Source organism: Equus przewalskii, chromosome 26 (genome assembly GCF_037783145.1).
Source record: "Equus przewalskii isolate Varuska chromosome 26, EquPr2, whole genome shotgun sequence".
NCBI lineage: Eukaryota > Metazoa > Chordata > Mammalia > Perissodactyla > Equidae > Equus > Equus przewalskii.
The window spans coordinates 33,994,274-34,018,673 of record NC_091856.1 but is presented as its reverse complement, the minus strand read 5'-3'; the positions used below and the strand labels follow the sequence as shown (position 1 = coordinate 34,018,673).

Genomic DNA, 24,400 nt, shown 5'->3' with positions numbered 1-24,400 from the left:
AGCATCTGCCAAATCTGAGAACTGAGCTCCCGCCTGAGACTGAGGTCACTGCCTGAAGCAGTGGTGTGGGGGTTCTCAAAGTGGCCCCCCAGGGACAGGCCGTCCCTTCCCTTGGCTGATGGGCTCCACTCACTGTCTTCCACGGACCTTCCCAGCCAGTGGGAGAATCTCACTAGTGGAAGAGCATCCTCCAGAGATGAAATGGAGGACCCCAAAAGCCCAACACTTCAGCCTGCTGCCATCCCCAGCAAGGCCCGGGGTGACCACCCCAGGTCTGGACGGTTTCTCTGAAAGGCCAAAATGTGGCACCTGGCTCGTGCTGGCACTGCGGATGCTGAGGTTCCACAGCCCTCGGGATGGGAGCAGCTGAGCTGGGGTGTTGAGCCAGTGGCCACTCACCCAGCTTTTCTAAAAAGAAGGGATGTGAACAGAACTTCACTTCTAGCAGGAATCCAAGCCCTCAGTGTCGGTTGGTCAGACTGTATGTTGGCACTTCTAATTCATTTGACCCTGTATGAGGGTTGGCCTTGAGTTTGTAAGTTAGATGGGGAAATAAACCGCGTAAGAATGGGGAGGTACCTAGGGCAGTGTCCTGGATATAAACCAACAGCTCCTGGAACTCGCGGGGGTGAAAGGGCCTTGGCCTCACCAAGGAGGGACAAGGACCCTGGTCCGCACAGCCGGGAAGGGGCTGGCGGCAGGCAGGGCAGAGGGAGCGCTTGCTTGTCCCTTGAGCTACAGCAGCTCTTTGTCCAGGTTAAAGTGTAGCTTTGCAACGCCGCTGAAAGATAGGGGTAGTTTTAACCTGTTAGTTTAAAATTGCGTTGCTTCCTCCTCCTGTTTTTTGTCCATGGGTTCCAAAAATCCCATGCCAAAATGCAGAGGACCTTTGAGTGAATGTGCACATTTGTGTTGGGTTTGACTTTTGTCGAGTTTCAGCATCTGTAGTGGGCAAGTGAGCCTGGCGAGGCCTTCAGATACTGTCCCTTCCACACGCTTCTCTCCCATTTCCCTGTGACAGCAGCGTGTTGGCAGACCCCTCGCAGGACATGAAGACGTCGTCGGATTCTGAGCCTGGTGGTCATGGTCCCAGAGCTCCTCAGGCCCTCCTCCCGCAGCATAGGAAGCTGTGGGCATTGGCTGTCGCTTCTCAGCCTGACCTCAGATTTCTCTCTCTCAGTGAGAATTTGGGAGAGTGTAACCTTGCAGCTCTGAGGTGACATCAGAGGCGTCACAAGATCACTTCATTTGTTAAAAAGAAAGAAAGATTGGGGAGGAAGAGAAATGAACTCGTAGAAACTTTTAGTGTTTGGATAGCACAATTCTTCCAATGATTTTTAAGGCTTATGCCCTTCTCTTCCGAAAGGATTTGAGGTGGATTACACTATTTAAAAGCCTGCAGTGTTTGACTTTGAAGGGATAAAACTGAAGAGATTTGTCCCAAAGATGCAAAATAGGTAAATATGACTAGGTGTCATGTTGAATTTAGCCACAAGGTTCCCAAAAGGACCAAAGGCGTAGACTGAGTTGTGTGGGTTTAATTCTCTGACAAAGCAAAGGACGGGACTGTACAGCGTGTGGGGCTCGCTGTCCTTTGGGGGCACCCGCGTCCTGCTGTTTAGGCTCTGAGGATGACACTAGTCAGGCTTCAGGCCGCTCTCAAGGGAGGACGCGCTGGGTTGGGGACCTCAGGCCAGAGGACCACGGGGGTTGGTTTGGCCTGGTCAGTGGTCCTCGTTAGAATTACTGTGAACAGCCTGTCGCAGCTCAGCTGAGTTAATCTAACTGCTTTTTCTTTTGTCTGTTTTCTTCTTCCCATCCTCTCGTTTTTGTGTTTGTTTTCCACTTTGATTCTGTAGTATAAATCTGTGTTTAGGTCCTACTCCCAGGATTTCGTGCCTCACAACCAAGCTTCCGTTCCACCTTTCCTTCCGTCTACCTCCTCTTCCTCTCCACATTTCCCACCTGTGCACCCGTCTCAGAGCTCTGACTTAGTGGTGCCAACTGTAGCCAGTCCGCCTCCCAGCACCGTGGACGGGCCTCTTTCATCTTCTCAGGAGAGCAGCTTTCATGGGAACACTGTCTGCCTTCCTTCCGAAACCTCTTTCACTGACTCGCCCCAGACGCCTTCGGTGAGAACTCAGCACACACCCGCTCCACATGGGGCTGCACGTTCTGAGAAAGCAGTACCACTGTTCCTCCCTCACTAGCAGTCAGGTCTGTCGCTGGCAGGTGCCCATTAGCAGCGTAGCTGGATTGAGGTCTCTGGAAGGTCACAAGGGGAAATGGTAGCCTGTCTGTTTCCAGAACAGAAATCGAACCTTCTATATAGAATTCCCATCACAGTAGGGATCTGATTTCTACAGAAGGAGAGTGACCATTTAGAGACAGTTATCATAAGCATACGATAGAAAATGCTAGTTTTCTGTTTGGTGGTTTTTAGAGAAAGATACAAACACCTTTGGAAGCAAGGTCCAAAGATCTCTGACAGAGACCAAAGGCAGTTGTGTGTTTCGTTGCATGTGGTGCTGAGGACGGAGGACCTGCTTTCCTGTCTGTTCAGTGGACTGAGTACTGCATCTGGGCACGGGGAGTTGCCCCCACAGGTGGGAGCGGACGTGGACGAGCAGGTGGGGCAGAGCAGACGCAGGCAGGTGGGACCCAGCTCTCCAGTGTGTTGCGTGGTCTGGATGTGTTGCCTCTCCCTCCACAACCGCCTGCCCCCATACAAGGGACTCCTGTGGTCCTCAGTGCAGCAGAGTAGGGAGGTGTGCCTCCAGGACAGTCTGAAAGGCCCTTGACATCTTTGGGGAAGAAGGAAACATGGGTCCCCTGTGACACAGAAGCAAGAGGGGCAAACGCAGCTTTGTTCTCTGAGCCTGGGGGAGCTCCCCAAGGAGAACCAAGTGCTCGCTGTTGCCGTCTTCTCTTTCTCATGAGAGGAGCATCCTGGTCAGGGCCAGCCCGTGGGCTGCCCTCTCTGAGCGTGTGGGCCGGCTAGAGGGCCTGTCCCATGTGCGTCTCCTCTCATCCTGTCTCCCCCAGAGTGAACACGCCAGTGAGGAAGCTGGTGAGGGTGAATATGTCAATCTGTATTCCTCTGGCCAGAGCAGCGAGGAGCTGGCTCCCTCTCGAGGAGTAAGTAACCTCGGGGCTGCCTCGTGCATGTGGCCTGGCCTGGCAGGGGTTGGGCCCCTGCTTCTGTCTGGCTGAGCCTCCTGGTCACTAGTGGACTGGGCCCCCTGCAGCTGTGCCAGGAGCCAGCTCGGCTCTGCCGGGAGAGGACGTGGCTTCCTGGTGGCCGTCTTCCCTGCGCTTTCGCTTCAGTGCGTGTGGTGCTCCTCCAGCCTAGCCAGTGGGTCTTCTGGAAATCTTTGGGAGCAGCCTGGCGTTGGCCTGGCCACGAGTCCAGTTGCTCTTGGGGATTTCTTCCTTCCCATCTCCTAGTGTTGAGCTCCATCTTGCGTCCCTCACCCAGAGGGAGGGACTCTTCTCTCCAACACTGAGCCTTGCAAACCTTTGTCTCCTCTTCCTCCCCAGTGTGCTCCTTCACTCCTCCATTAACTGCTTCCAAGGAAGCTGGCGAGCCTGGCAGGTAGCCCCTGCTGTGTTTATGCATACCTCCCCGTCCTGAGAGAGTGGGGACTACCTGCCGTGGCCACCCTGTTTTACTCTGTCCCGACTTGACACAGTTGAGGTGCAGCCATTCTGTGGAGCAGTTGGCTTTCCAGGTTTTGCTACTGCAAAGCATGAGCAAGTTCAAAAACCTCAAAAGTACCCGCCCTCTCCCCCCACCCCAGTCCTGGGCAGGACGAGTCCCTTGAGCGTGGGTGCCATGAGGACTCCATCCTCCCTAGTGATTTAGCTCAAAGGGCTGATCATTAAAAAGGGCAGCCCATTAAAAGCATGGTCACCTGCCATTAAGATGGTCCCTCAAGGGGATCCCCATAGGATCTTAGATGTCCACGCAAGGCAAGCCCCACATCAGGCATTAGCAAGTTGTAGAACACTGCAGAATTTTCACTCCAGTGGGATTACACCCTGTCCCTGGGAGCTAAGCTGTTTCTCCCCTGGTGTCCCCACCTCACCTGTCCCCTCTGGTGACCTGTGCCCCTGGCATCATCCAATTCAGCCTCCACACAGTGGAGTCCATCCCAGACTGGCCTTCCATGGCTTCCCCCTCTATCTGTGACCACATTCAGTGCTGACTTCTCCCCCTCGGAGCCCTCTCCATGATGATGTTCCATGTATTCGTGTTGCCCCCTTCTCTGCCGTGGCCTCGCTGGCAGACCAGGGATGCCGGAGAGCCGTGTTGTCACTGAGTGGGGTGGGCCCAGATTCCCGGAAAGAAGCAAGGCTGCTGGAGGAGGAGATGGGGTTTGCACGCGTGCGCTTGAGCAGCTAGACCCTCTGGACTTGGAACTGGGAGGCGAGCGAGCACTGCAGTCCTGAAGACCCTTTAACTGGGACGTCAGAAAAGTTTGCTGCACCCCAGCGGTGCACAATGCTTGAGGACACAGGTTTTGGAGGTGGACGACCCTGGGTTTGAGTCCAGGCTGCAGCCTTCTAGCTGTGTGGTCTTGGGCAGGGCCTTTAACTTATCCCAGCCTCTGTCTCTCCGTGTGTGAATGGGCATGACGACAGCAGCTAATGGATAGGGTCTTGCTAAGGACCCAGTGAGAAGAGCTTTGCAAAGCCCTTAGCACAGTGCCCAGCTGAGCTTGCCTGAGTAGTAGCGACTGTGACAGCCCTTTCTTCCAGGAGGTGGCTGGAATGGCTTCATCGAGGTTGGCAGCTGACAAAGGTCATAAGCAGTGGCACTTTTCACTCTTCTCAAAGGCAAGATGCTAGTCTGAAGAGGGCCTTGTGCTTCCCGTGTAATGAGCCGCATCCATGGTTAACTTGTTCACATCTCAGATTGCTCTGTAGGAACTTGCACTCAGAAGCCACTTGCAGGCAGGAATTCTGGGGAGCAGATCAGCCCCAGCCTGGGGCACCTGTCACACATCCAGCGCTGACTTCTCTTTTCAGGAATCACCAGCTGTGAAAGATGGACATCCCAGAGATCCTCCATCAGTCGGCGGTGCATCGGGGAAGGAAAGCAGAGACGGCGGGGAGAGGTAGGAAGGGCCCGAGTGGAGCTGGGACCCCCAACAGCAGCGCACCAGCCCCTGCCGGCCTGCACACCCGGCCTGCAGGCACTGTGTGTCCACATTCTTGCCTTTTTTGAGTCTCCAAATTATACGTGCTCAGGGTAGAAAACGTGGAGAGTACAGAAAAGTGCAAGAAAAATCACTAATGATGCCACCCCTCACAGGCCTTCATCCTAACATACAATCTGCCGTTACTTCTTGATTATCCGTACACGTATTACCCACCTTAAAATTACCCACGATGGTTTTTCTTTTTCAAATCCTAGGCCAACCTTCCTTAGCCTCTTGTCCAAGTTCAAGTGCAATAGGGAATATAAAAGATCCCCCCCAAAAACCTTTTATTATGAAAGTTTCTAGATGTAGCGTGTACATTATGTTGCTAAATCATTTGGAAGTAAGTTACAAACGTGACAGCCCCTAAGTACCTCAGTGTGCCCCCTGAAAACCTTAAAACGCCTATCTGAGTACAATGCCATTATCACACCTAAGAAAATTAATAATAAATTCCCTCATATCATCTGATATGCAAACCATCTTCCAGTTCCCCACTTCTCCCTGAAATGTCTGGTAGAATTTAATTTTTTGGAACCAAGCTCAGTCAGGAGTCATCATTGCATTCAGTTGTATGTCTCTTTAATCTCCTATAATGTTTTTCAATATTAGCATAAGTCAAACCTGACCAGCTTTAGATATACATAGTAAATTTCTCCAGTATACACTCAACAAAATATAATGTATAGGGCCCGCAAATCAGCACTACCACCTGCACCTTGTGTTCACTTCACCTCGTTCGTGCCGTGTTCCACACATTCAAGCTTTTCCTCCCTCTTTAGACCGAGGTTCGGTTACCTCTGGGGTCCTGGTTGCAAAGACAAGTGGTACCCAGTGGTCATTGCCAGCCTAAGCATAAATGTTTGGAGAGGTGGTAAAAATAGCAAGAGATAGAAAGAAATTAGGAAGCACTGATAGGGGCCCCTTGAAGCGGGCTGCCTACCCACTGCTCTGTCTGACTGAGGTTTCCCCAAGTGTTAAGTGATAATGGGTTTCCTGGTTTAACACCTGGTGTCAAAGAGCGTCTGTGCCACATGACAGCTGCTCATGGGTTGTGTCTCTAACTTCATTGGACCTGAGAGTGCCATTTTCAGAGTTCAGGTGGTCCTTGGAAAAGAAGCAGAAGGATGAGCACATTGACTGGTTAGAACAATCACTAGGATGTCGTCCTCTTTCCATGCAGGCTGATCACTGACAAGACGTGTGGCAGAGACCCTCCCAAGGGCCACATATGGTCTCACTCTGGCCCTTCATGTTGTCTTACCGGAGGCACTAAAACTTAGGTAAAAATGTGGCCTATGACCACAAGGCCGGCCAGTGCCTCCCAGGCTCCATCATGAGGGTCATAAGAATAAAACGAGAATATGGGGGATGGCAAAGTGCCCACAGACCTTTGCACACAACCACACATCCCCCAAAGTGCCAGCATCCACCTGCCCCTGGGATGCCCCCTAGCCACCCTGCACACACCCTCTGTCGGGTGGTTCTCTCCTTGTCCCCCTTCACAAGCAAACTCCTACTCAGCTCTTCAGTCTCAGTTTGTCTGTCCCATCCTCAGGAGGCCTGCCCTGCCCTTTAGACTAGGCTGGGTCCCTTGCTTGTGCTGCTGCTGCCCCGGCTGCTTGTTTTAACATCTGTCTCTCCTGCCAGACCCCGCACCCTGAGGACAAGAGCTGGTCTCCCTGGTTCATGGTTCTCCTCAGTCCCATGGAGAAATGGCCCTCGGGAAAGTCTTGGGGCGTGACGTTCAGATCCTTGCTAACGTGTTCTCCTGTCCTGCTGGCCCTTTGCTGTTCCTCCCCTTGAATGCTGACTGTCCACACAGTGGGCCTCCACAAAGATGACTGAGACCATCACTTGGTTAAATAGCTCGATGGAACCTTCTTGATCTTGCTTACCCTTCCATTTACAGATGGAACATGCAGAGAGAGCAGGAAATCTCCCAAGGTCACACAGCTCATCAGAAGCAGAGCTAAAAGTCCCAGCTGCGTCCTGGCTTCTGTCCACTGCTCAGACCCCCCATGGTGGGCCTGGGAAGCAAGTCTGGGCTGCCCATTACAGCTGCAATCCAGGGCAGACAGGCTCAGAGGAGCAGTTCTCTCATGCGGTTCTCGTGCTCCGGCTACTCTTCCTCGGCCTCCAGGCATCTTGGAGCCCAGGGCCTGTTTGACGCTTGCAACACAAACCACTTCTCCTTCCAGGGCCTCAAAGTCACCAGATGCTCCAGAGTCAGCTCAGTCGGAGGAGGAAGTAGACGAGCTGTCCCTCATCGACCACAATGAAATTATGGCAAGGCTGACACTCAAGCAAGAGGTAAGTCCCTCACAGGCCTTAATTTTGCTGAGTCTGGCCCATAAGGAGGGTGAAGGGGCTTTGAGGAGAATGTAACCTTGAAGTGTGTCAAACAGAAAGACCTAAGCGAGGCGTTGAACCCCTGGGTGCTCGCCCCAGGCTCTGAGCTCTGCATCTCATTTATCCCGGCCCAATGCCTAGGCCGTCATGGCTGTGAAAAGATGCCGGGCAAATGGATGAATTTGAGAGTGTCCTGTCCCCTTTGCTGACACTTCTAGAGAGTGATCTTGGGCATGTTATGTAACATCTCTAAGCCCCAAACGATGGGACTCGGCGAGTGTTGTGAGACTGGAATCCATGGGGGTGCTCAGCACAGACCCCATGCGTGCTGAGCCCTCGTTAGTGTAAGAAGTTTTTATGTTGTTACTGGTAGATAGCCCACTGTAGTTTGAATGGGGAGACACAAGCCGACTAAGAAATTTCAGGCCTGGCCACTGTGGCAGCTCCGTCCTGTGCCTTGTCAGAAGAGCCTCACTGGTAAAACAGTCCCAACCCTGTCAAGTAAGAGAGGGCAGCCTGAAAGCTTGCGTCTCCCTCCTGCCGTGCGATTCTGGACACACAGAGAGGCAGCCTAGTAAACCAGCCTTGCCCACCCCCAAGGAAGTGGCCGTGTTCCAGACACCCGGACAAGCAGGCAGGCACTGCCCTTGCGCAGTGCTGGGCAGGCTGAGACAGCTGGCCGTGGCAGAGCAGGGGAAGGCAGGCAGGACTGTGGGCTCCTCTCTGAGAGAAGTTATGATTCATGACCCTGGCCAGAAATTTCTTCGGAAATATCAGGTCATGGGCATAGCCACCCCGCCCCCAGCTGGAAATCCAAGACGCTTTCAGGATGCTGCAGTCCAGGGCTGAAAACCCTGGTGCCCTCACGACGCAAGTGCGTCCCCCAGAGTGAGTGCTGTGGCCAGGAGTGGCTCGAAGGCTGTGGGTCGTGTTCCCTTCAGAATTAGAGTGAGGAGCGTTGCGGCCCCAGGGCCAGGCCTAGTGGTGTGCAGCCTGGCCTGCCATTCCTGGCCCCGATAACAGCTCTTTTTGTCTCCAGGCCGGGTTTGTGGGTTCCAGCCTCTGTTTGCCCACGTGGACATAGACCTGTTCTTTAATTGGCAGGCAGTGGTCAGTGGTCATAGTAGCAATGTGAGGTGTAATTGAACATCTTTGTGATGCTAAGAAGGGCTCCCTGGGAGAACCCGGGACGTTACGACAAGTGACCTTTCCTTCCATCTGGGGAAACGCTGAGATTTAGGGCAGCTTGCTGCAGTTTTAGGAAGATGAATGTACTTAGAAATAATCCTGCCTGCCTCCCCATGGGGTCCCACCATTCCCAGCCTGTGAGAACTTCCCTCCTCACCCCTCTGGGTGAACAGAGGTGAACAGAGACAGATGGGACTGACGCAGTTGTGTCATTAGAGCACTGTGTCCCGGCATCTGGGCAGCTCCCAGGGCCAGCTACCCCCAGATGATTTTGGAGCTATGCCCGTCTGCCAAGCACAGAGTGGTGGATGTGCTGGGCGCACAGACTTGGCCTCTGTAGCTGTGCTGCTCTCGGGCTAAGGGAGAGCAGGGGAAAGGAGACTTGGGGTCCCACAACACAGCGTCTTTGTCATCCCATCCGTGCCCATGACTTCCTGAACCAGCTTTCTCACAGCTGCATTCTGCTTCGTGCGCTCCTTTGCTGTTGTCATTGCAGGGTGACGACGGGCCAGACGTCCGTGGAGGATCTGGAGATATCCTACTGGTCCACGCTACTGAGACAGACAGGAAAGGTACAGCAGTGCTGTCTGCAGTGGCCCTTGTCCATGTCAGAGCTCACTGGATCTGGCTGGTCCTGCTGAAGCCGCAGCATCGCTCGGCCCCACCACACTCTCGTCTCCCCTCCCCCAGCCCTGAGCAGGTCGGAATGATGGTCCTGGTGCTGTTGAGTCACTGTCAGTAGAGCCCACCCTGGGGGACAGGTGGCCTGCATTCAAAGCCAGGCCCTCTGCTTCCCGCTCTGAGTCTGTCCTCTGTTGGGGCAGGGTGCTGATGGCCCCAGGACCTACAGGACCTACTGCCAGTGCCAGTGCCCCCGCAGCTGGGCCCAGCCTCCCCCCACACTTGTTCTTTTACATTTTTAAAAATTATTAAGGAAGTAATGTAACAACAATGTTAAAGTAAGTTGTGGAAGGAATTAAAACACCCCAATCTTGAAACGCTAACCCATCAATTTCATTTCGTAGATGACCTCGTCCCTATGTTTTCACAGCAGATTTCCCAAAGTATGTTACACAGAATGGTTCTAGGAATTGTTAAATTATGGAAGGTAGTACAAGATAATATTTACCTTGCAGAAAACTTGAATAATAGAGGAAAAGAAGAAATGGCCCCCACAGACTCTCCGCAGCCACTGTTTTGCCCTCCAGGGTTTCTTTTCCCTTGGTTTCTTCTGATTAGGGCAGAGCCCAGTCCTGGAGACTTTGAGTTCGAATCCTGGGTGGGCCATTCACAGGCTCGGGCAGCCGAGGGCACGTCCTTTCCCTTCCCAGCCGCCGCTGTGTCCGCTCTTTGAAGAGGTTCACATGCCCAGTGGTGGTGGAATTACGGGAGCCGACATGAAACGTGCCTGCACGAAGGAAGCGCTCAGGAGGCGTTCCTTGTCTTCCTTAGAAACAGCCCTCGCTCTGCTCTTCTGCAGTAAACCCTTCTCCATGCCAGGCAGGTCAGAGCTCTTTCCTCAGCCAGGCATGAGGAACAGTTTCCATTTTTGTCCAAAAGTGAAGGGCTGAAGTGGGAGCTGGCTCCAGTCCTCAGCTCTGAGCAGTGAACTCCACTGTCCTGCCAGGTGCGGCCAGCTGTGGCCAAGGCCAAAGGGAGCCCTGCTCAGGAACCTTCCAGTCCATGCTGACTGCCTGGCCAGAGCCTCTGCTGCCTGCTGGGGCTTCTGCTTGGTTTTATTAATGGAAAGATTCTGAGGCTTCACAGAACCCAAGTCATTTGTACCTGGGATGGATCATTGAGGCAGAGGCCCTGGGCCACACAGCAGGCTCCCTGGGCAGCTGGCTTCCTGTGGACCAGAGACCGCACCTGCGGCACTACGACTGGCAGGCCCTGCGGCTCAGGGGCTTGCAGACGCAGATCTGATCTCCAGAGGCAGGAGTTAGCTTGTGCTGGACCCGTCTCTGCTTCCGTGCCCAGCTCCTCTTAGACAAAAGTCTAAACTTGACACTGAGCTGAGGGGTGGGGCGTGGGGTCCAGGAAGGAGCCTGAGCACAGTCCTGTTGGACCCTGCTGCGATTCCAACCTGGGAGCCTCCCTCACAACACCTGCTCCACCAGCTGGGCCCAACCCCACAGAGACTCCAACTGCAGGAGCAGGTGTCCGTCGTCTTCTCGTTGTCCGGGGAGTGATCGGCAAGGACGGGGACAGGAGCCAGGGCTCTGCCAAGCTGTAATGCTTAGCTGGAGAAGTGGGGCTCCCTGAGATTCCTCCACCCACGGAGTTGGGGGCAAGTGAGAGAAGATAGGGCACAGGGGTCTGTGTGCAGGGAACAGAGGGTAAGCACTGTGTGCTGCTCAGCCTCACAGTGAGGGGCGCAGACTGGAGCGGATCAGGACTTGAACCTCAGCTCCAGCACAGAAGAACTCTGAAGTTCACAAGCTCGGCCAGGTCCTTTGTCTTGGGGAGTGTCCTGCATTTAAAACAATCCACCCCTTTTTTCTTTAGTGACAGTGACTGCATGTTTGGGAGGGTGCGTCACAATCGCAAATAAACGGGATTGTTGTGATTCTGGAAAGGCTGGGAATCCCTGGCTGGAATCAGCCCTTCCAAGGGGAAGGAGGGTGTGGGTGGGAACTGCCAGCCCGAGTCCCACCCAACTGCTGGTGAGGCTCCTCCCTGTGGGCCTGGCCCTTCCCTGGCCCCTGAGCATGCACATGTGTGTATTCCAGCAGCGTGTCAAACTGTGCCCCTTCACGCTTTTCTAAGGTCTCTCAGTATGTGGAAGTTCCCAAGATTTTTGTTCCTGGGCCCTGCCATCTAAACGTATTACCTATGATTTAGCTTCAAAATCCTACTGACAAGTTTGAATTATTTTCTCCATGCCCGTGATGATTAAGACACTGAATTGTCAAGTCTTAGGACGGACAAGAAGCTCTCAGTGTCTGGTCGGGGTGGCAGATGCCTGCAGCAGGCGTGCCTGGCTCTGCCCCTTGCCAGTGGCAGGCATCACTGATCGCTTGTTTCTCCCTCTAGATTTGGTGTTGTACTGTGAGGCCTTCCTGACCACCTACAGGACCTTTATCACCCCCGAGGAGCTCATCAAGAAGCTGCAGTACAGATATCCTTTCTGGGCCCCCACCCTGGCTCCACACCTCTCACGCCACAGAGCCTGCGGGAACCAGGAGAGAGAGGGGCCTTCCTGCCCACTCAGCCCTCATGCAGGGGGCCACGTGGCCATGGTAGGCAGCAGCGATGGAGCTGCGCAGCCCTGCTCTGCCGAGTCCTAGCTTTGGGACCTGGGGCAAGGCTTCCTTTGAGCCTCTTTGCTGTCTGTAAAGGGGCTGACGAGACTATATGCAGTGCCCAGAACGTAGGGTACTGCCCCATGGCAGTGGGATTGCTGGGTGATTCTGAAGAAGAATTAGGAAGAATTGACATGCCCTGAGGGGGAGGGAGTGAGCTGCAGGCCCCTGGAGAGAGACCCACACCATTGGCACCTGCAGCTTCTCAGAGCTGAGCCCCGGGGCGTTGAGGGTGATGGGTGCGAAGTGTGCAGGGCTTGAGGGAATCCAGACTCAAATGGACCGCCTCGGGTAGGCACAGCCACTCCGCCTGCCGGCAGACCCAGCTGTAGACGGAAACTCCACATCCGCCACAGATTCGGGTCCTACCTCTGACCACACGGGCCCACAGGCTCACCCATTCGAGTGTCCCTCCCTGCAGCCGGGGCCCAGGAAGCCCCCGGGGCCCCACAGGGCCCTCTGTCATTGCCTCTTTCTCGGGTCCAAACCTACCCGTTCTGCCGAGGCTAACCTGGAGCTGCTGCCCAGGTCCCCTGCTCCTTGGCCACCTCCCGTGTCACAGCCCATGACTGCCATCTGCTGGACAGCTGCTGTCACTCAGGGACAGGAAGTTCCGAGTCCTCCCAGCTCTCCCTGTGCCCTGAGGCTTCCCTGACCTGGAGGCCTCGGTGCCATCCACTCTCCCCTTGCCCCGGCCCTGGAGGCCCTGGTCCCTCAGGACTGAAGTGAGCAGTCCCCATTTGTAGAGACTCAGGCTTCCTCCAGCCTCACGTGCTTGCTTCCTTAGAGCACCTGCTCACAGACCTGGTTCAGCGAATGGTGGTCGCTCACACTCGTTGAGAATTTCCTTGTGTCAGGCCTGATGCTAAGCGTTTGCACGTGTAATCTCTCTCAGCCATAATGCCATTTTGTGTATATGTTATTACCATATTACATATGATGCCATTATGTCACTTCCTATTATGTAATTAAGGAAACTGAGGGTCAGAGAGGTTAAGTGACCCATATGGCTTCTTGGTTGGAGAACAGACACACATGCACATGCACACGCCTCTCTGACTCCAGATACACACTCACACGCGTGCACTCCTCTCTGACTCCAGATACACACACACACACGCACACACGCCTCTCTGACTCCTGAGCTCAGGTTCCAGCGTCCACCGTGCTCGGCTGCTTCAGGTGTGTTAATGGAAACGTTGCAGCATTGAGAGCCTGGGCCTGGCTGGCTGGTGAGCCCTCGTGCTGCAGGCCCCGGGAACCATCCCTGGCATGTGGCTTCTTCCTGAGCCCCCATGGACCACTGGAGAGTAGGTGGGGCAGAGCTGGAGAAGGGTCTAGAGAGTTTACTGAACACAACAGGGTGATAAGAAGCCAGGACCTGAAGGCAGAAATGACAGCCTCAGGGAGGAACTGGTGGTGGTCAGTGCTTAGGGGAAGGGGGCAGATGCGCCTCAGCTGGCCTCTGAAGCTGTGGAAGGATGGATGGGAGCTCACGGCAGGAGTGGAGGATGACACTGTGGGCTCTGCACGTGCCCGGGGACCTGCGGGGGTCAGGGTGGGTGGTTTTGACACCTTTCGCTGCCCAAAGCTCGGCAAAGGCAGTCTGCAGCGGTCAGTAAGTCTCACAGGAGCCTCGGGCTGAACCCCACAGAAAGGCAGGCGTGGGGATGCCGTGGAGACGGTTCTGCAGGCAGGAAAGGGGAGAGGTCGAGAACAGTCCGTGGGGTCAGACAGGTCTGGGCTGGGTCCCGCTCTGCGGCTCTGCCACTTGGCATGTCCTTCGCCTTCCGCAAACCCTCGCTCCCAGACACAATGCCTCGCATGGGCTTCCTGCACACCGTTGGTGCCCAGTACACAGTAGCTGGAGGAAGGGAGCCCTCCCGCTCCCATCTCTGTCTCTGCCCGAGCAAGAAGGGCTGTTTCTTTAACCCCCTGCTCCACGTACGAGAAGTTCTCTCCCTTCGCCGACACGTTCAAGAAGCGCGTCAGCAAGAACACGTTCTTCGTGCTCGTGCGGGTGGTGGATGAGCTCTGGTGAGTGCTTCCGCCCTCGGGGTTGTGGGAGGCGGATGGGAGCCCAGCCGGCCTCAGGAGTCTCGGGTTCCCTGCCCAGATGGGGACGTCTGTCACAGTCCATGTACCTCTCCTGGGGGACGTGCCCACAGAGCCCTGCCCACGGCTCTGGACAGGGCTTGCTCCTGTGTTTTAACATGACCCTGAGGAGAATGACCTGTCCCCTTAGACCAGCCCCGATCTGGCCCAGATTTCCTCCTGGGGGCCATCCCCCTTGCGTGGAGCTTAGCGCCTCATCCACGGTGAGCCGTGCTCTCAGCCACCAGCACTGGGGAGGCCCTCTCCTGCCCTCCTCCGCTTTTCATGCTCCCCTGACACAGCACTCGCCATTTGCATTCATTTAACAAACACACATCGAGCTGCTCCCTTTCCTAGTTCTGAAGGGACCTTCTGCTGGGGGTATGGCCTTAGTTGCTGACTGCACAGCTGGGAAACCACCAGGTGTGGACAGCGCTCTGCGGAGGAAGTTCAGGGGTGTCTGGTCTGAGGGGCCAGGACCTCTTAGTGACTCATCACCCCGGTGGACCAGGAGTTCCTCTGGGTGGGGTTTCTGTGGGATTTGTCTCTGGAGCACAGGCCCTGGCCTGGTCCCTGGGGCCAGCGTCTGCTGAGGGAATGGCGGTGACTTGTTACCACTGAGACGACTCCCAGCACTTGGGAGGGTGCCCAGCCGTCCCGAGGCCTTGCCTCTTGCTCCCTCCCCACAAGAGCTTTCCTGGCTCTGCTGATCGCGGCCACATGTCCCTTGGGTACCTTCAGGTGGATTCTGGCCCCGGTGGCAGCAGTCCTCTCCCTGTACTTGTATTCCTGCCCCTCATCTTGTGGCCCTTGGCCCTTTAGTCTCGTGGAGTTGACGGAAGAGATCTTGAAGCTGCTGATGGAACTGGTCTTTCGCTTGGTGTGCAATGGGGAGCTCAGCCTGGCCCGCGTGCTTCGGAAGAACATCCTGGACAAGGTGGACCAGAAGAAGCTACTCAGGTGTGCCAACGCCGACCAGCCCCTGGCAGCCCGGGGGGTAGCAGCCAGGTGAGCTACCATCCATCCAACCATGGCTCCTCCAGCCCCTGCCTCCGCTGGCAAGAGTTGTGCACAGTAGCTGCCTCTCCATGCCATTTCCCTTAGTGTACCCCACAGCCTCTCGTCCTGGTTCTGCCCAGGCTCTGTGGACAAGGTGCCTCAGGGACAGCCCAGTAGGTTCCCCAGGGCTGGGCCTCTTCTCCAGGGTTATGTTGTGTCACGAGTCCCCTTTTTACCAGGAAGCAGGCAGCAAGGCGTGGAGGGGGGGTTTACAGGAGACAGATTAATGTACTCTGGACTGTGGTCAACTCTGAATTACCTTCCTGGCGCTAATGTGGCAGCTGTGAACGCTGGCCCAGCCCCCGTGCCATCCTGAAGCTTCCTGAGACCTCGTATAAGGGTTCCTGTCTGGTGCCTGCTCCTCCCCCAGCCACAGGTGTTTGCTGATTTCTCACCCCTTGCTGGTGTCCCAGCTTTCAGGCACATGGCACCAGCTCTGATCTCACGGGGCCCGGGAAGTGGGGTCAGGCTGACTTCTCAGGCAGCTGAGCTGTCCCTGGGCTGAGGGGGCAGCTGCAGGATCTGCCCCACGGAGGCCGGAGAGGAAGGAAGGCAGGCGCCGCGCTCCCAGCGAGGAGAATGGTCTGGTCCTGACCTGCCGCAGACCCGCAGTGTGGCCTCCCTTCTCCCGCTGTGGAGCGAGGCTTAGGGCCGCTACTCCCTCCGGTCTCTCAGCTCTGAGGCCAGCACTGCAGCACGTGCGCAGCTCCTGCCCCTGTTCCCTGACCACTTGCCTCATGCCCCTGTCTTCCAGGCCCGGGACCTTGCACGACTTTCACAGCCACGAAATAGCCGAGCAGCTGACACTGCTGGATGCTGAGCTCTTTTATAAAATAGAGGTATGGCATGGAGCAGGGTGGGGCTGGGGAGGGCTGTCCCAGCCCCGGCGAGCCGCTTTGAGTGAGAGAGACCACCCCATCACAGGAGAGCCAGAGGGCTCCAGCTCCATCCCCTCTACCTCCTTTTTCAGATTCCTGAGGTTTTGCTTTGGGCAAAAGAGCAGAACGAGGAGAAGAGCCCCAACTTGACCCAGTTCACGGAGCACTTCAACAACATGTCCTACTGGTAAGGAGGACGGTGCGAAGCCCCAGTTCTCTGACGGCGGCGCATCGGGATGGGTTCCCGTGTTTTTCTTCACAGAGAGCTCCAACAGCAAGGAGAAGATGCCGCTCCCTTTCATTCCTCCCTGCTCCTCCTGGGGCCTTTGGGCATTAGCTGTGAACTGTAGGCAGCAAAGAGCAAGGGCAGGGCCTGCACGTGGTGCGTCTTGCATGGTAGAAGGGTCACTTGGAGGGCTGCTTGAGGAGGAGTCTGAGACTCAGCAGGAAGAGTGCCAGGAGTGATTAGTAATGTCTGCCCTAGATGGCAGCAGGGGAGGGGGTGTGAAGTTTGCCATCCTGCAGTGGTCTTGCCAGTCTCCCCACTGCTAGGCGGCCTCAGGGCTGACCCTCACACTGACTCTGCCTGAAAGAAAAGACCAGTTAGCAAAGGAGGGATTCTACCAGTGCTTTCATTTAGCCTTTCATTCCTAAAGTGAGATGAAGCCCAAAGGTGTGTTTATGACCTAGAACAGAGCTGTTGGCTCTTCAAGATGTGACTCAGAAGCGCCACAGCCTCTCGGCGTCCGAGGATGGTCGGAGTGTGACAGGCGCACGGTCTGGTGCTGTGGCAGACCCCACCATACACACAGTCCCCCGCTGCCACCAGGGGGACCTCCAGTATTTTTAACATGCTCCAAGCACTGCTTGTTGGAGAAGAATCGGGTCATCCCCCACTTTCCCTGCTTCTCTCCCCAGCGCAGGAAGGGCTCCCCTCCTCAGCAGCGTGTGCTCAGCAGCGGCAACCCAGCGTCCGTTCAGGGTTTTGCCCAGTAGGACGCAGTGGCTTCTGGGCAGATGGAAGCTGCAATCAGCCCTGAGTCAGCCTCTGACCTGGCCCTTGCTGGGTGCAGGAGGCTCTGGGTACACCTCTTAGGGGGCTACCTAGGAAGAGGTGTGGGTGGGGACCCCTGCAGAGCCACGGTCCTCAAGGTGTATCAGTGCAGGGGCCCTTAAGGGGGCAGAAGACGCACAGCAGAGGCAGCACTTCCTCTGAGTGACTGGCAGTGGCCCATGTGAAACCACAGGCAGTCGAGACCACTGTGGGGTCCTCATACAAGGCCGGGCTTTGGCTTTGGCTGCTGCTCAGGTTCTGAGAAGTGCCCCCCTCGCATCCGGGAAGGTGGCCTCTTAACCCAAGTGCCAGCTAGTCCTGAGACCACGTGAGGAGCATCGCCCCAGTGGTGCTCGGGGCACCTCTCGTCAGGAGAGCTGCTTGATCCTCCAAAGCCTTGCCTGCAGGTCAGAGGGCCTAGCCTGGTGTTTGGCTCTGGCCACCAGACCTCTTGTGGCCTCTTGCCTCTCCCTGGATGCCCTGAGCTCCCTGAGAGCAGAGACTAGGGCTACACTGGTGCCTCACCACCCCTGGGCACTTGGCGGGTGTGGGCTCCTGGCCAGGCAGCACTGGCATCTACGCACAGCTCCACCAGGCCCACCCTGGGGCCTGCAGGGAGACTGGTCAGCTCAGCTGCGCCCCCACTTGGTCCACGCAGGGTGCGGTCAATAATCATGTTACAGGAAAAGGCCCAGGACCGGGAACGCCTACTCCTGAAGTTCATCAAGATCATGAAGGTAAGCGTGGGCACCGTCCCCAGAACCCGCCCCTTCAGACCGTGCCTGGGAGGCCCCGGGCCTGCTGTCCCTGCCACCTGCCCTCACTGCCACCCCGCCTCTCTCTGCAGCACTTACGGAAGCTGAACAACTTCAACTCCTACCTAGCCATCCTCTCGGCGCTGGACTCGGCGCCCATCCGCAGGCTGGAGTGGCAGAAGCAGACCTCAGAGGTGAGCGGCTAGAGGGAGCCCGTGAGGTAGGAGGCCTGCCTGGCCCTCGGGTGAGCTGCTGTGGCAGGACGTGCTGGGGACGGGAATGGACACCTAGACTTGGGCCCCTGTTCTGCCACCTCCCGCTGGACAGCTGGGGGGCCCACCGCCCGCCCTCATCGCCCGTCTCTAAGCTCCAGTCATCGGGCCCTGAGGGGCTCCCTGGTCGGTGCTGGGCTCGTCACATCACAGCGCCCTGCTGGCCGTGCTACAAGCCCGTGCCTGGGTCCCAGCTTCCCCTCCTTCCTCCCTTCGGCCCCTGCTTCTGATCGGGCTGCTCTGGGCTGGGGGCCACGTTAGGCAGCTGGGGCGTACTGTGAAGGCCAGACATCTTACTAGGCGGGTTTCTTCAGGGTGAGTGCTAAAGGGAAAGGACGGGGTGCTGCCGAGCTTGTGGCCGGGTGCTCTGGCCTGGCCTGGAGTCAGGGAGGCCGCCGAGGAAGTGTTGAGCATACCAAGACCCAAGTAGGAGGAGTTTCCTGGGAAGACAGGGGAGTTCCCATCAGAGGGGACAGAGCAGTGCAGACCAGGAGCAGTGGGGAGCAGCAGGACAGAGGCCAGCATGGCTGCATCCCTGAGGAGGGGACCGGCTCTGGATCACGAGGGCTTCAGGGAGACTGGCGAGGAATTGGACATGTATCCTTGTGTAGGAGCTGGTCCTTGGGAAGGGAGGCAAAGCCCTTGGGGCTCAGTGTTGGCTGAGCCACCTGAGGGTCATCTCACGAGCCGACATATAGGCATAGTTATAAAACAGTGTTGTGTAGAAAAGTAGGACATTCACACTGGCTGCTCCAAGAACACGTACGAGGTCCTGAGGAGGCAGAGGCTTCCTGGAGGAGGTGACACATCAGGCTGAGAGGCACCTAACAGGCAACAAAGCAGGCGAGTGGCATTCCAGGCAGGGGGCAGGAGTGGCTCCATCAGGTCACCTGCCATCCCTGGTGGACTCTGCCTTGAGTGCAGTGAAGAGTGAGGGAGGGCTCGGAGCTGGAGTGACATGGTCCAGCGTGTTTTAGGAGCTCCCTCGGGCTCGCCCAGTGGAGCAGAACCCAGGCGGAGCCCAAGCTCCAGGTCCCATACCTGGGGGTGCTGGTGGCCCAGAGACATGGTTCTGAGCAGGCACAAGCAGCCTCGTGGCCCGTGTGTCCACGGGAGGCCTGTTCTCCCTGCAGCCAGAGCAGGGCCTGGGTTCGGGTCTGGGTTTGTATGTGTGGGCACCCTTGAGCGTCGGTGGAGGGGAGGTGATGTGTGGGTTGGCGAGGAGGGGCCAGGGCTCAGTGCCCAGCATTGTCCCGGTGCTCATGCATGCCACATGCCCCCTGCCCAGGGCCTGGCCGAGTACTGCACACTGATTGACAGTTCGTCCTCCTTCCGCGCCTATCGGGCCGCCCTGTCTGAGGTGGAGCCACCGTGCATCCCGTACCTGTGAGTAGAGCCTCCGGTGGATTGGCCCCTTGACCTGGGGAAATCGTGTCAGGCTCAGAGAAGCCCTTGCTTAAAGGTTTCCGTCTTAGGCTTTAATGCGAACTATGCCCCTTGTTACACAATGGAAACAGAAAAGAAGAGGTCGAGTGAGAGCGATCCTCTTCCCTGTCTCCCGGGCCTGTCTCCTTCCCTCGTCTGCCAGTACACGTGCTCAGGCGTGTGTGGGCAGGTGCGGGTGGCACCGTGCTCTATTCCAGCGGTCCTCAAACCTGACTGCATGTCACAACCTGCGGGCCCCCCGGCACCCCAGGAACCCTGAGAGCATTGATGTAAAGAAGCTCAGAGGGTCTCCCCAGTGTGGGCCATGGGATGGAGTCAATACCTGTTTCATGGAAAAGGATCCTGTGGTCACAGAAGCTTGGGAAATCGTGGAAAAATCAAAGCTAAACCAGTTTCTTTGTTGCAGGACTTATTAGAGCCCTTAACATACTAGTGGACATTGGGAATCTCCAAAAGAAGGGTAGAAGGCTCAGCACCACCCCAGGGCTGAGAGTGTGATGGAATGTCGCCCAGGGTTGGGGCTGCCTTGAGGCCTTCGCCCTCAGAGATACAGATCTTGCAGCCAGTGACCCTCTGCTTGCCTCCTGGCCTCTCCACCCTCACTGACTGCTAACCCACTTTCCCATCAGGCGTCCGCATCTGGGCTCCTGAGAGGGCGTCCGCCATGCCCTTGGGCTGGGCTCTCCCTGGGTGGAAGGACTGCCCCATCGCTCGTCTTGTGGCTTCATGCCCTCTGCATTTAGAAGCACTTTGCCCCACCTGTTCAAAGGGAGGGGATCTCCCTGCCCTCCAGTTTGGGGTGTTATTTTTTCCTGTTCGTTTATTAGGTTTGCGTCAGCAAACCCACAGCCCTGCCAGCACGTGCTGCAGCCATCAGGTCCCTGACAGGCCCCTGCAGGCTGGAACAGTCCTTGAAGGGCCTCTGAGGCAGGGAGGCATTCGAGGCTCTTCAGGACCTGGCCTGCCCAGGGACCCAGAGCTTGCGAGTCAGGAATTCATGCTGGAAGAAATACACACAGCCTAGAGACACGCTCGTGGGCCTGGCAGCTGCTCGGGCACAGCCCAGAGGCATGGGCCCAGTTGGGCAGGGCTTGTCCTCTGGCTTCTGAGCTGCTCTCCAGAGCAGTAACTGTCTTCTCCGTCCGCCGAAGGGGGCTCATCCTGCAGGACCTCACCTTCGTTCACCTGGGAAACCCAGACTATATTGATGGGAAGGTGAATTTTTCCAAACGGTGGCAGCAGTTCAACATCCTCGACAGCATGCGGTGCTTCCAGCAGGCGTGAGTGCTGCCGCCCAGTGGGCCAGGGCTGGGGGCACACCAAACCCTTGGCTGCTAGGACCCTGAGCAGAGATGGGAGGTGACAAAGGCCCAAGGGGGATCTGACCCCTGCGTCTTCCAGTTTGTCTGGATGACATGAGAAAGTGCTCGTCGGGGCTAAGCGCAGTGTGGCCCAGGGCCCGTACCCAGAGTCGGTAGTCAGCTTGTCTTCTGTGTTTCCAGTACAGGGAAGCTGGGGGCCAGACTTGCTGCAAGGAAGAGGCTGGCAAACGCTAGCCTAGCTGGATCCAGGGCGGGGGGCGGGGGAGGTGACAGTGCTTGGGCCTCAGTTCCTGCAGACCCGCTGGGCTGCAGGGGTGCTGCTCGGGAGACCTTTTAGGGAGCAGAGAGAGCCCAGCTTTAGGGTCCAGCTCGTGCCACGTGCTGATGGCCTCAGCTCCGAGCACTGGCGTCTTCCCTGCAGCGTGTGGGCAGCAGCAGCCCCTGCCTTGTCAGTCTGCTGGGATGGCGCAGGTGGCCCTGAGAGACCATCAGGTTGTCGGGCCCACACCGGCTCTCACTGCCTGCCTCCCTGCTCCCCCCCAGGCATTATGACATCCGGAGAAATGACGACATCATAAACTTCTTCAACGACTTCAGTGACCACCTGGCTGAGGAGGCCCTGTGGGAACTCTCCCTGAAAATCAAACCCAGGAACATAACAAGGAGGAAAACAGACCGGGAAGAGAAGACCTAGGGGCAGCTGCCGTGAGCGAGGAGAGCGCTCCAGGGGCTCTGAGCACGGCTCCGAGCCAGGAAGGAACTGTGGACCTGTCACCTGGCGGCGGCCTGCTCCCTGGGCAGGCTGCAAGTGTCCCGGCCTGAGAGCCACAAGGCCAGCCAGGCCTCTGCTGTGCCGGGCAGCAGCCCGCGGCAGTGTCCTGCCCCTCTCCTCCGCAGGAGCGGACCCCGCGGCCCACCGTGGAGCCAGCAGGCAGGTCTAGGACTGATTTGTGAACCGGGGGTTTTCGGTTTTGGTTTTTGGTTTCTGCTTTCACTTCTGTCTCCCCACTCCCCGCTCCCCCTGCCTGGGAGCAGCACAGGGACGTCATTAGCAGACCAAGAACAGTGGGAACCTTCACCCCTCCCTAAGTTCCAGGGTCCTAACTCTGCTGAAATGACAAATGAGCGACCAGGCATGAAGGACGGGGGCATTTGGGTGGGTGGGCAGAGAGGACACGGGGAGGCTCCTTGAACTTTCCGGACTCTGCTTTTTAAAGTGGAGGATGGGCTCAGCTTGTTCCCTGGCCCAGCAGGATACGACAGGTGGCCTCTCAGCAGCCCTGGAGCGCCTGTCATGGTACTGGCCCTCAGAACTGTCTGCTGCCGCCACAGGGCCCTCCCGAGCTGGGGCAGCGGCAGTGTCTGTCATCTTTTTGTCCCTGCATCACCCCCGCCAGCGTCCCACTGGCCCTCATCCCATCATCTGGCGCCATGGGGAGCTGGGAAGAGGAGGTTGGAGCAAGGGAAAACTTTACATCCAAGAAACACATTTTATCTGAGCTGGGCCCGTAGCTCTTGTGGGTTCATTCAGAGAGGAGAGAGTGGAGGGGCATTTCTGTCCCAGGAAGGCCAGCGGCCCCTCCTCTGTTGCTTGCTGTGTGCCTTAAACTCCATCTCCTGCCCTCCCGCCTCGCCGGCCCCTCCTGCTGTCTCCATCCTGCTGGGGCCAGAGGGGCCCTCTCTGTGAAGGACGGGGTGTCCCTGAAAGGGCAGGGGCCTGGCTGCGGAGGTGCCTCCTGAGGCTGACAGCCACGGCTCTCCCAGCGCCTGGCAGTCTGGCTCTCCTCTGGCAGAGCTGCTTCAGGAGCAGGTGCCCTTTCCCACCTCCTTGTTCAGAACCACTCGCTGCTGAGGTTGACAATCTGGGGCCAGCTTTGCAGGGGTTCTCCGCACACAGAGGTGCCGGCTCTGTGGCAGCCGCACGTGGGCCTGCGGGCAGGGTGCCCGTCGGAACTGGACAGCGGCCTCTGCGCCTCCCCTGTCCTGTTTGCATGATTGAGTGGTCACTTCTCCTGGGTTTGGGGCTTGGTCAAGCAGACTCCAAGATCTACCTGTGCTTAGTCCAAATTAAAAAGAACAAAGAAAAGTCAAAAGCAACATCTGTTGATTAGATTTTTCTCAAGGAGACAGCCGTGTCCCTTGGAGTCCTTCATGGGTGTTTGAGCAGCTTTCATCAAGAATATGTGGGCTGGTTTTCCTGTCGTTTGTGCGTCCTGGACACAGAGGGGAGAGATCTGTGAAATGTCAGTCGCAACCTCCTCTGCCAGTGATGCTGCGGCCAGAACATGTCACTTTATTATTTAAAGAGTGTGTGTGTAGAGTCGCTGTTGATGAACAGTATTGTGTGTGGGTTGGGTTTTAGTTTGTTCCCGCATTGTCCTCTCATTTCAGGCTTTCCTCTTCCTTTCTACCTTGCCTCTCGCCCAGGCCCAGCTCGGTTGACTGCTGCTGTGTGTGCGTGGGGGCCTCTGTGCGCTCGGGGCCTGTGAGTGGTATGACCTGCCGGTCTCTGTGTTTTAGCCTCAGAAAGCCAGCCGCTTGCATGCGTCTGCAGATGGGTGCATGTCCGTGGTCGGGGTCTGTCCTCAGGCAGGAGCTGGCCAGGGCGGGGCTTCACCTTCCCTCAGTTAGAACAGACCCTGCACACACACCCCCGCCACAGGCCGTGCCTGCTTCTCTCTGGGATCCCTCGGCTGTCTGAGCAGATGTGCTGGGCCCCAGGCGGGCAGTACGGGTGGGCGAGGTGCCGGCGTGTCCAGTGACCAGCAGGGGACAGCAGGCACGGTGTGTGCTGTCACTTATTGGCTGACAGGCTCCCCGGCCCTGCGCCTCACGAGTCACCCGCCTGGCTTTGCTTTGTCTGAGGCGCCGGGGCAGGGTGTGGGAGTCCATCCTTAGGACAGACAGACCCAATCAGAACGATTTGGCTCCCTGCAGAGTCAGTGCCCACCTGCAGGTGTGGCAGCCAGGGAAAGGGCAGTCGCATGCCCTGTCTGAACCGAACCCCACTTCCGACGAGCCCCTCCCTCCCCTGCCCCACGCCTCCCCATGTTACATTGTAATATAGGTCCTAAACTAACCTGGCTGATAGTGGCATCTTCCTGCGGACATTTCAAACCTGTAACTTTTATATGAAAGGAAAATAAACACAGACAAAAGCCACCGCCCAGGTGTGTATGCTGTCTGTCAGTGTCAAAGCGACAGTCCTGCCTCTTTTCTGTGCCCTCCTCGTGGGTGGGGCCCCCGGCACACTAAGGGTGTGGTCCTGCTCCCAGTCCCTGGACCTGCTTGCTGTTGTGGGGCTCGTCCTGGCAGAGTGGCATGGATGTCACCAACTCCTTTCCAGAACGTCCCCTCCAAGGTCTTGTGCCCCAGAAGTGGGTCAATGCCCAAAAGCTGTACTGCCCCCTGACCCCCAGCGTCCTGGTATAGACTGGCATTTCCAGGGTAGAACTCAGGGAGCACAGGCTG

The 24,400-nt window shown here is 57.0% G+C and overlaps 1 protein-coding gene across 32 annotated transcripts in view; it reads left to right on the top strand.

Moving 5' to 3' along the window:
* Nucleotides 1-24,132, top strand: part of RAPGEF1 (Rap guanine nucleotide exchange factor 1) — a 142,092-nt gene extending 117,960 nt beyond the window's left edge. For 13 of the 32 annotated variants that reach the window (XM_070595353.1, XM_070595345.1, XM_070595344.1 and 10 more), the window contains 15 exons: nucleotides 1,860-2,132; nucleotides 3,046-3,138; nucleotides 5,032-5,120; nucleotides 7,406-7,517; nucleotides 9,241-9,316; nucleotides 11,781-11,865; nucleotides 13,994-14,086; nucleotides 14,966-15,151; nucleotides 15,957-16,041; nucleotides 16,173-16,267; nucleotides 17,793-17,871; nucleotides 17,982-18,083; nucleotides 19,450-19,547; nucleotides 20,759-20,887; nucleotides 21,473-24,132. In XM_070595353.1, the coding sequence (XP_070451454.1) occupies nucleotides 1,860-2,132; nucleotides 3,046-3,138; nucleotides 5,032-5,120; nucleotides 7,406-7,517; nucleotides 9,241-9,316; nucleotides 11,781-11,865; nucleotides 13,994-14,086; nucleotides 14,966-15,151; nucleotides 15,957-16,041; nucleotides 16,173-16,267; nucleotides 17,793-17,871; nucleotides 17,982-18,083; nucleotides 19,450-19,547; nucleotides 20,759-20,887; nucleotides 21,473-21,623 (1,746 nt within the window). In that variant the 3' untranslated portion in view covers nucleotides 21,624-24,132. The remainder of the gene's footprint in view (nucleotides 1-1,859; nucleotides 2,133-3,045; nucleotides 3,139-5,031; nucleotides 5,121-7,405; nucleotides 7,518-9,240; nucleotides 9,317-11,780; nucleotides 11,866-13,993; nucleotides 14,087-14,965; nucleotides 15,152-15,956; nucleotides 16,042-16,172; nucleotides 16,268-17,792; nucleotides 17,872-17,981; nucleotides 18,084-19,449; nucleotides 19,548-20,758; nucleotides 20,888-21,472) is intronic. The other 19 variants (XM_070595366.1, XM_070595362.1, XM_070595365.1 and 16 more) reach the window with 3 other exon arrangements.
* The last annotated feature ends 268 nt before the right edge of the window (nucleotides 24,133-24,400 follow it).